Source organism: Seriola lalandi, unplaced genomic scaffold (genome assembly GCF_002814215.2).
Source record: "Seriola lalandi dorsalis isolate HSWRI2012SDOR001 ecotype SW California unplaced genomic scaffold, Sedor1 jcf7180002054412, whole genome shotgun sequence".
In the NCBI taxonomy this organism is placed as follows: domain Eukaryota; kingdom Metazoa; phylum Chordata; class Actinopteri; order Carangiformes; family Carangidae; genus Seriola; species Seriola lalandi.
Window position 1 is genome coordinate 864,523 of NW_019524965.1, and position 11,154 is coordinate 875,676.

The 11,154-nt window shown below is 41.9% G+C and overlaps 1 protein-coding gene across 4 annotated transcripts in view; it reads left to right on the forward strand.

The window, feature by feature from the left end:
• The window catches only part of cyth1a (cytohesin 1a), a 44,367-nt gene that overhangs the window by 30,704 nt on the left and 2,509 nt on the right, over positions 1-11,154 (forward strand). For 3 of the 4 annotated variants that reach the window (XM_023410013.2, XM_087175068.1, XM_023410014.2), the window contains exons 4-12: positions 3,381-3,447; positions 3,544-3,662; positions 4,663-4,743; positions 4,990-5,102; positions 6,244-6,392; positions 6,470-6,582; positions 10,291-10,369; positions 10,458-10,526; positions 10,841-10,995. In XM_023410013.2, coding sequence (XP_023265781.1) covers positions 3,381-3,447; positions 3,544-3,662; positions 4,663-4,743; positions 4,990-5,102; positions 6,244-6,392; positions 6,470-6,582; positions 10,291-10,369; positions 10,458-10,526; positions 10,841-10,995 — 945 coding nt within the window. The remainder of the gene's footprint in view (positions 1-3,380; positions 3,448-3,543; positions 3,663-4,662; positions 4,744-4,989; positions 5,103-6,243; positions 6,393-6,469; positions 6,583-10,290; positions 10,370-10,457; positions 10,527-10,840; positions 10,996-11,154) is intronic. The other variant, XM_087175067.1, reaches the window with a different exon arrangement.

Sequence of the window (11,154 nt, forward strand, 5' to 3'; positions counted from 1 at the left end):
TGGCTAGTAGTTGTTTGCCTTCTATTAACTTAGCAAATTAAGCTGTCAATTATTCATGTTTGATGGCCAAGTTGGATCATGCAATCACACCAGATACCCTCCCCAAATTGGCTATGCTTTTAAGGCAGTTTAAATGTTTCATCAGGCACACCCCCCATGATGGGAGGCCTCATTGAATAATGCAGTGGGTGTACGGGCAGAAGCAGACAATGGATGGTCTCAGGGGAGGGAGTACTCGGGTTTGGTCTACTCAAGTGGATAGGGATCCCATCAGCTACCGAATATTCCTAAAGCACTCACTTGCATCTAAAACCCATTATGGGTTACAGCACCTTCTTGTGATCAAAGTTTCCTGTGATTCACTTGAAGACATGATAGTCAGTCTGTGCTGTCGCCCCCTGTGCATCATCTGTTTAGCTGAGTGTTGGATTTTGGCAGACAAAAGCCAAAGGAATGCTGGTGTGAGTGAATCAGTGGGAAGAAGTGGTGACCTCTCACTGGCTGGGGATGGAGATGTAACCATGGTGACGGTGGACTTTTGGAGTATACTTTGACCCCTGATTAACTCAAGGCCTGAGAAATGAGACTTTCCCATATGCACGATGTTAACGCTTTATCAACGCTTTGTCATCACAGTTGGGTTGGGGGGGGTGAGGGGTTGGGGGGTGCAGTTCCTGCCAAACACATGAAAAATGTTAATGGGAAAGACACTTTCAGGAAATGAAGTGAATGCATTTATTGTAATGCTCTCAGCTGTAGTACAATGATGGGCCATCAATTTGTTGCATTTGCATGCAATTTGATTTGTGTGAGTCACATCTAAAAGGCAAAGAAATCTAAACATCTGCACAATAGAACAATGATCATTGTCATTTATCAAGCCCAAAAAGCACTGGTTCCAGCATCTCAAATGAGAATACTTTCTGGTTTTCTTAGTCTTTGATAGGCCTGCGTGATATGATGAAAATTTGTGATGACACTGTTCAATTTGCAATGACAATATTACTTGTGATAAATAAACAAATATAGAAGTATGCATACACCATTTTGCTGAGAGAAGCTGAATGAAGAACACAGACAAAAGTCACTATCGGTCCTCTCCTCTGTCCTCCCTCTGCTGCAGGTAACTCTGCTGAGAGGGGGGGGCTGCTGTCTCAGACTGTAGCTTTAACTTTACAAAAGTTTGTGGCAAAAAAAGCTGCAGTCTACACACAGAAAGCTTTCCTTTTAGCTTGTTTATAACAGTTCACTACTAGGTTAACATTAGCGTGCTGTATCATGTTAAAAAAAAAAAAAAAAAAAAAAAAAACTGCAGTGGAGAGATGTTGAAAATGTAGCTTTTTCTTCATGTTTAAATCTTATTGAACAGGTGGTGTGATGAAGGACACTATTGCTTTTTTACTCGCAAAGGTTGCGATGACACTTTTTTGCGACGTGTTGACTGCACGTTTAGATTGTGATGATGATGAAGATAAGCTTCATCGGTCAGCACTAGTATGCGTCTACAGTGATGAGATCACAAGTGGACAGCTCTAAGTACGTCAGTTCACACCTGACTTTAAAATGCGTCTCCATATGCGTCTTGATTGACCACTTGTGATCAGATTGCTTTATATACAAATAATCCCTTGCTCTCTCTCTCTCTCACTCGCTCGCTCTCACACACACCTTAGACTTTAAATTAAGGTAGCCTCTGTGACATCACCCATAGGTTTCTGGTTTTGAAGCTCGGAGTGGGCTGTTCAATCATCGCCATATTGTCACCTACTGACCCCGCCCAATCCAGAAATGGGCAAAGAGGAGGAGCGCGTGTCGAGCTGAGCCTTCAGTACATGCCGGTTTGTGGCCATCTGTCACTCAAAGCGGCACGTCCTCCATTATGCAGACCTTTAAGCCTTTATAAAATTTAAACGAGTTTCATTTTTTTCATTTTCAATTCACCCCCTGTACAGTTGTCATGAAGGAGGAAATTAGAGACCAAAACAGTTTTTTGCACCAGGCTGTAAACATGTTTAATTCTGTTGTAAAGTTAGTCATTTTGCCATGGGGGTCTATGGGTATTGACTCGCTTCTAGAGCCAGCCTCAGGCGGCTATTCGAAGAATTGCATTCATTTTTCAGCCTCGGAGCAATTGACCTATCTGTGGATTGGCTAAAAACAATACATACCTTTTTATTTGCCTATAAAGCGGGGAAGTGAGATCCGATCACAAGTGGTCAATCAAGACGCATGTGGAGACGCATTTTAAATGCAGGTGTGAACTGACGAACTGAGAGCTGTCCACTTGTGTCCGGATCACCCGAGATGTTAAAACCAGGTCTGAACAGGGCCTATCAAACGGTGGCAGGACTAATCAGACTGTGTCAGAGGTCGCAGTAGAGTAGGCAGTCCTTCAATGTGGCCCAGGACGCATTTGCGTTCATACTGCTAAAAGAATGTGGACACATGTGGCCCAGATCACCTCCGGATGTGCTCTGAGTGATCAGATCTCAAATGTGTCTTCAATGCATCTTGGGTGCGTTCACACCAGGGTTGTGCTGATGGACAATGATCATTAGAACTATCGCTGATTGCTCATGCCTATGTCAGGACAATATTCGACTTGTTTTCCCATTAATGTGGTTAATTATTATTTGTAGTCTTAAATTAATACTAATTTGATTTGGCCTGCCACAGTTTAACAGATATTCCCGCATATAACGGTACGCAACACGAGCACACACACACTCCAAAGAGATCAACAGACAGACGGAACACGTCATTTTGTTCAGTTTCTGATCGTGCTGCTTTACTTGGAGGTAAATGGAACTTCTGGAGTCAATGAGGGACACACTCACTTTTTTTGGTCACTCCTCTTTCTCTCTCACTAAGAGTGTAGCATAATGTTAACGTAACACACACTTTTTTACCAGGATGAAATAAAATGTCCAAAGTTCACATAATCCGGTTGATATTTATATACATTTAAAGCACTTGAAGATCTGATCATCACTAAAGCCTGTGTCATGTAGAGAACTAATAAAAACAAATGAAATAAGAGTTGTCATATTGACATTTAAGGTGTATTGTTTGATTTCAAGAAGGTAATCGTGCACGCAAGAAGACATTCTTAATTATATTAGATTTAATATCTTTGGCTTTTGGACTGTTTGTCGTATTAAACAAGCAATTTGAAGACATCACCATGGCTTCTGGGCATTATTTTTTAATTTTCTGATGTTTTATAGACAAAATGCTTAATTAATTTATCAATTCAAAAGTTGGCAGATTAATCAGCAATGAAAATAACTGCTAGTTGTAGGACTTATTTATAACAGTATTCATATTCAACATTATGTTCACTTGAAGAGCAACTAAAAACTGACTTTCTGATGTTTCAGGAAAAATATGCAGAGGAATAAACAGGTGGCTATGGGCCGTAAGAAATTCAACATGGACCCCAAAAAGGTTGGAAGAAGAAACTGTCATGACTCTGAAGAAATGTGATTTGTCCCACATGTTTTCATAAGCAGCATGTAACCTGGGGCCCTGTCTCTTTCTCAGGGGATCCAGTTCCTGATTGAGAATGACTTGCTGAAGAATACCAGTGACGACATTGCTCAGTTCCTCTACAAGGGCGAGGGCCTCAACAAAACAGCCATTGGCGATTACCTCGGAGAGAGGTCTGGATCGAGATTGACTCAGTGTTTTTTTTCCTCTTTCTCACCTCCTCCCTCTCTCACATACTCATCCACCAGCACTCATCCATGTGGTTGATAAAAGCATAGAATAGCGAGTGCATATTTTCCGTATTGCTCCGCTTCCTCTTGGTCAGGCACACACCCATCCTTTCCCAAACACAGTTTATTGGTTCCACATTTAGACCGTCCTGTCAAGACGATGTCTGTTGCTCAATAGCCTCCTGTCTTTGATTATCTTACTCATTCATAAGTAACAATGACAACACAACTTGGGAATGCATGTTAGAAGGCGATTAAAGTTTTCACTCGAGAACATCCTTGATAGAGTAAACGCATAATACAGGAATTAATGATGGGCCTACAGTCAGGGTGTGGTCTGTGAGGTCAAACCAGGAAATGTAGTGCAGGCTGTGGATGGATGCTCTCTGTTTGACGGCTATCAAGATCTCAGAGGGTTTCTGATTCTGTAAGGAGGGGGCTGAGAAGTGTGGGAGGTTTCAGGCACAATTGGTTTCTTGTCCAGTGGGAATAGTAGTGACTGTATATGACCCTTATGAACGAGAGCTCTTTAGACCCATCCCATGATCCCACAGGCTAGATCATTTACTCTGAAGGGCATAAAGGTCAAGAATGATGTCATGTTTGAGATTAGATGATAAATAAAAGGGGTACAGGATGTTTGTCCTCCTCCATTGGGGTTGATTGGAGAATGCAGCATGTCACTGACCTCTGAAGCCAACGTGAGCCAGACCACGCCCTGAGCTGAGTCCTCAGACATGTTCCTGATGGGGTCCACTTTTTGTGGACCAATTAGTTTACCTAGAAAATAATTTTCAGATTAATTCATTGTTAGTTGAAAATAACTGTTATTTGAAGACCTAATATTTTGTATATTTATTTTGTTTTGCTTATGCAGACTATAACTTATATAACTTTTACACTTTTACCAGTAAGAAAATGTACCATGTTTTGTCTCCTACAGAGATGAGTTCAATATCCAAGTCCTCCATGCCTTTGTGGAGCTTCATGAGTTCACAGACCTCAACCTGGTTCAGGCCCTAAGGTAAGACGGCATGATCCCAGAGTCTGCTACATAGTCATCAAGTTCTTGGCTAGATCTCCATACCCCCCCCCCCCCCCCCCCTTTTATGTCACTCATGGGTGATTGTGTCCATTTTTAAAGTTTCACCTTATTTGCACTTTGTGAGAATGCAGTTGTCATTTTCAGTCTTTTGCCCAAACAGAATAAACTCAGCTTTTTCAAGAGGAAGTGAATCTGTGGCTGACTACTGAGCTTTTACCCCGACAGACAGTTCCTGTGGAGTTTTCGACTGCCGGGAGAAGCTCAGAAGATTGACCGCATGATGGAGGCCTTCGCTCAGCGTTACTGCCAATGCAACTCTGGTGTTTTCCAGTCCACAGGTAGTGCCGTCATGCTTTACAGCCTGACTTTCAGTGTCCTCATAAAAAGCCAAAGAGCTGTAAATGTGTGAGCAGTGAAACACAGGATAAAATGACTTCAGCTTTTCTTGTCTTCCTCAAATAAAGGCAAAAACAGATATGAACTACATTTAAAGGTTCAATAGGGGTTTATCAATCAACCTAAACCATAATTTTTTTTTTTTTTGATTAAGTCTATAATGTCATGACCTCTCACCTTTTAATATACATTTAGTTTTTTTTTTTTTTTTAAAGGAACTTTAGCAGATGAACATTTGTCTTCTGTTATTGTATGCAGTGTTTTTTCCATATTGCACTGAGATCTGATGGCATGTCTGTGGAACTCATATCTAGACTTCTTTATTTATTTTTAGTATACTTTTACTATGGCAACCCACAAAACCATGCTGTGGTCAGTTAAGGAGGTGCAGACTATTCTGTTTGGTATCCCTTCGATGAAGTCCATTGTTTTTGTGTCACGTTAAAGATGATCGTCACTATAGTAATAACGCAGTGAGGGGGTACTCTGCAGTGGAAAAAGGAGGACCTGGTACCAAAAGCAAGTAGTTGAGTTGTCTGTACCACGCAGTGGAAAAACGCTACGAGTCTGCTGAGGTGAACTGTGTTATGGAAGAGTGTCTGGCTTTTAGGAAATAATGCCCCTAGCAGACAGTCGACTGCCTCTAACATGGATGCAGATGGATGTGAATAATGCATGGGACTTCTCAACAGCCTAACGGGCCAGATAAAGTGCTGCTGCGTCAGCCGTGTGTTTGCCACATTGTCTTTTAGTTTACACACAGACATGCACTTTCAGATACATACGTGCATACTTAGCTGCCCACAAGTAGCCTTTCACTCCCACCCACTCCCCTTGCTAACAAAGCTTCTCCAATCTGATCTTCTCGGTTTGTCTGCAACCCCCAAAGAGCAGTGTTTTCAGCTCGGCTAATTTACATTCATATTTAAACACCACATTAAACACTGGCAGCAATTTTATGGTAAACAGCAACCTTTCGCTATCTCGTAAAGCTCATCCCTCCTTCATAGTGTGACCACTGTGTGTGTGTGTGTGTGTGTGTGTGTGTGTGTGTGTGTGTGTGTGTGTGTGTGTGTGTTACAGACACCTGTTACATCTTGTCGTTTGCCATCATCATGCTAAACACCAGCCTCCACAACCCCAATGTGAAGGACAAGCCTTCTGTGGAACGATTCATCTCCATGAACAGAGGCATCAACGATGGAGGAGACCTGCCTGAAGACCTGCTCAGGGTAAGTAGAGCTTCCAGACTCATCTGAGATTCCTCCACTGTGGCCTCTATGGTCATGGTCCACTCTCTTTGTTGTAGAACCTGTATGAGAGCATCAAGAACGAGCCTTTCAAAATCCCAGAGGATGATGGCAACGACCTCACACACACTTTCTTCAACCCTGACAGAGAGGGCTGGCTGCTAAAACTGGGTGAGTGACACTGGAAATATGTGTGCACAGTTACTTGGGCACATAATAAATTGCCAAAATGATGGTTCTCATCACTGTGCCTGTGCTGACAGATAACTGTGTTTTCATAGCAGCAGATATTATTGTCTTATCTAACATTTAGGCTATCAGGCTTTCTCTATCAGAAAATCAGGCTACATAAAATAATAACCAATGTCACCTCTGAGGTCAATAACCTGCCAATGTGTATGTGAAAGTGTGAGCATGTGTGAATTTGTGTGTTCACACTTTTATCCCAAGGCATCTGAAGACATTACTGTCCGCTTTAATGTATTATGAATGTGGCCTTGAGATCAGACCACCACATGAGGCGACTTTTAAATTATTTAAGACAGGTCATATTCATACACTGACATGCACACACACACAAATACTGTCTTTTAAGGTTTTATAAATCAAGTGTGTACATATTTTCTGTAAATACTCTATGGTTAGAAATTGATTTTGTTTCCCTTCAATCAGAGTTCTGTGGGACATTTTTGGTCCTCTGGGGAATTTTTAGAGGAGATTTAAAATGAATACTTTGTCCCACTGTGGAAACTCACATCAGGTCTTTTTAATAATAAATGGTGTGTCTTGGTATTTCTAGTAATATTTCCTGAATGAACCCTTTGCTAATTTCTGTCCCGACCACATGTTCAGACACACAAACGTGTATACACACACACACACACACACACACACACACACACACACAAAGTGTATCATAACAAATGTTTCGCAGGAGGAGGAAAGCACAACCCTGGACCCCTAAACTTTTCATCCTCTGTTTCCTCTGAGTCCTTTCTCTGTTGTACAGATTCACAATGAATTTTGTAAAACAGCATGAAGTCATTGAACATTCCTGTGAATCTTTACAACCACCTACACCAAGGAAGTGAAGGAATTACTTTTTCTCCAATGACTCCAAATTGACAGATTTGAGTAAAACAATCGGGGTGGAAGATAAATTACTGGATATATCAGAAATGGACCCAAGTGGAGGTGATATTTCATGTAGTGCTTTACAGTAGCTCTCACAAGTTCACATTGAGTAAAACTCCCCCTTGTGGGCTGATATATAATAACAGACTTGTAAAAATCTGTGGGCCCTCATTTGTTAAGTATTTTAAAATGAAACGCTGTGAAGCAGTACATCAAAGGCTCCCTGGAACCAAAATTAACAGGACTGTGGTGGTATAATTCTTTATCATTTAATTTGATTTTTTTTTGTTTCCTTTTCCTCTTCGTTTGTTTGTTCCCATGATTTTGGCTGTTGTCTTTCCTCAGGAGGTATGTACACCTGCTCTTCCCAAACGCTAGTCCATCTCTCAGCTTTCAGGTGCTTTTGGTGGTCGTCCATGCTTTTGTTCTCTTCCTCATTTTATTTATTTATTTTTTTTACATTTGTACAGGGTTTTTTTTTTTCTCATTTTTGTCTGTAGATTTTTATTTTTTATTTTTGTTTGTCTCGCCACTGACTCATTTGAACTTCAGATGTTTGTCTGTTCAGTCTCTCATTGAGCTGGTGGTTTGCCACACACTTTTATCTCTGTGGGTGGTTGCCGAGCGGCCGCTGGGGACATTTGCCGCCCCGGGGGCTTGGCTCGGGGAGCTGATGCTTTGTGACCACTCTACTGAGCAGTCTGATCCTCTTTTCTCTGTATGCTGTGGTGGTCACTCTCTTTGATCTTTGTTTTTTGGAAGCTGCATTATACCTTTTTGCCATACAGTGAGCACAACAAAGGAATTTTGCCTAACTGTCCAATTTGATCATGAACCCATTTACCCATTGGCTTATTGTTGTTTGCTCCCTGGTTGCATGGAAAGGGAATATTGCACCTTTTCAATAAAGTGGCTCTGCTCTCCTTATCTCATGCTGTAAATGAATCTGAAGGGTAACAGTGTGGTTGAGGACTTGTGCTGGACCGGACTGGACCAAACTGTGGGAGAGAAGCATGGACAGGGGAGTGTCCCCGAAAAGGGATTCATGGAGGCTTAATATACAGAGTGCACACAGTTAATAAATTGACAGCAATTTTGTAAAAAGTGCAGCTTTTCTATTAATTACAAAAAAGTTTTTACATTGGTGCAGTGCATTTCGTTTGCACACAAATTTTAAAACAAAAATGAATCCATTAAGTAAGAAAAGCCAGTTGCAAATTCATCCTGGGGAGATAAATCATTTCCAAAAAACATCAACAACTGGATATGATTTACAAGAAAACACGTTCCCTCTCAACCTCCACTTGACCAGCCTCCCACAGTTCTGTCTTGCATGGGTGACTCCCTCTACTCAGCTCCAGTCCAGTCTAGCAGCGTCCACGTGCACCCCCAGCAATAGTCTGCTGGGACGTCCCACGCTGTCAAAGACACTCTTTGCATGGGAGGAGGTCATCTCTCTTCTCTCGGAGTGACAGGAACTGACATTGACCATCAAACCAATCACAAATCTCCAACCAACCCAATCAACTTTCAGGCCGTTCAGCTGTGTGATTCTGCCATCGCGTCTGTGTTTTCTGTTTGTCTGCTTCTTTGTTGCGACACGCTGACGAGTCGAGATGTGGCAAGGAGCTCTCCATCTCTGCCCGTCGATTGAAGCGTGTCGATGGCGTCCGTAAATGATGACAAGCATAGTCTGAATTGTTGGACCTATCATGACATCTGTGAAATGATGGGCTATCATATACAGTGCTGATGCTGTTATATGATACTAAAAGTGTGTTCTGTATGTCTGTATAAACATCCTCAAAGCCTCCTATGCTGGTAGATGGGTTTTCACAATGCAGCTTCTTACTAACATGTGGTGGGATAGCCTAGTCTAGTCAAAGCTGATGTCTTCATGTCATGATTAGAAAGAAACATTCCCTCACTCACTGAGCCCTGCTCCTATAAACCTTAGAAGTTACTTAACAGAGCTGAGAGAGGAAATTCAAGTCTGAAATGCCTGTAGAGTTGCTGAACATAGCTCCAGGCTCTTAGCTTCCTGCCCCACTCAGTTTGTTGGCATCCCATCCTCCCAGAGCGAGGCTGCCATCTGCTACTGTGATCAGGTTTCCCCTCCCAGGAAGTATGGGTGAAAAGGGGGGGTCAGAGGTCAGGTACAGATCAGCGATTGCAGAGTTAACCAGAGAGCCCCCACTGGGCTTGAAAGAGGGGGGAACTTAATCCTCTAACTCCTAATTTTCCACATTTAGCCCTCAAATAGACATTTAAGTGCCTTCCACATTTCTTCCAGTAACTTAATTTGGGCAGTAGTTCATTAAGTTCAGTGAGCACATAGATCTCCATCTTGTCTATTGATCCTGCCTTTCCAGATTATTCCTCTGTCAGCAAAAAAGGAAGGAGAAACAGCCAAGTAAGGAGAGTTTCCAGGTACACCAAGACATTAGTGTAGCTTTATCCAATAGCAGCTTCACATTTATTCCAATGAGCATAAAACACATAAAAGGGAAAAGGAAGAATTAATAAATTGTTATAAAGTCAAGATTGTCGGTGCATGGTGCAATATATGTGCAAATGGTGAATAGCAGGGTGTTCTGGGTAAAAGGAGTCCTCTGGAGCCGTCATCTGTCTGTCTGCCCATACATATGTCTGCCTGTCTGCTGCTCGACCCGGTGCTTTGGTGCTTGTTTCTCTCTCTCTCTCCGTTTCCTTGTTGAGCCTCTCTGACACTGGATGTTTGCTCCACAGGGGGACGAGTAAAAACCTGGAAGAGGAGGTGGTTCATCCTCACTGACAACTGCCTGTACTACTTTGAGTACACCACAGTGAGTACAGCTCATTTTCTTGGTCACAGTGGGAAAAAAAGCTGCTGTTGTTCCCTGTGTGCATTATACACATTTTATATTTGTGCAGGACAAAGAGCCCAGAGGAATCATCCCCCTGGAGAACCTGAGCATCAAGGAGGTGGAGGATAAGAAACCAGTAAGTGTAGCGCCCTCTGCTGGTTTATTCTGGGATTACATAGATTCAGATAAATGGATTTTTAAATTGTTAGGAAAGACGGGCTCTCTCCAGTGCTGCCTATTTAGAAAATTGACAGCCTGGATTAATTCAGCAGAATATCCACAGCTATGGTGTGTACAAGTCACAGCTTTGACATTTGAAGATTACTATAAATCAATAAAACTGACAGGGATTTGCATAGGAAAATACAGTATGTAAATATTTTTTTAAATATGTCTTTAAGGTAGTTTACTGTCTATAATGTCTAACCCCCATCCACTTTACTTCTGTAGAACTGCTTTGAGCTTTTCATTCCTGACAACAAGGACCAAGTAATAAAAGCTTGCAAGACCGAGGCTGATGGACGTGTTGTGGAGGGCAACCACACCTTCTACCGTATCTCTGCCCCCACTGCTGAGGAGAAAGAGGAATGGATGAACAGCATCAAGTAAGTGTTTTTTTCCCCCTATTTTTTTTTTGTTTTTTTCAGGGGGAAGAAGTATAATGTTGTTTATTTCATATTTCCAGAAAGTTTATGTCAGTCAGTCTCAAAATACCTATGTATGGGGGAGATATGACGTCTCTCCCTCCACACCTATGATTTGAG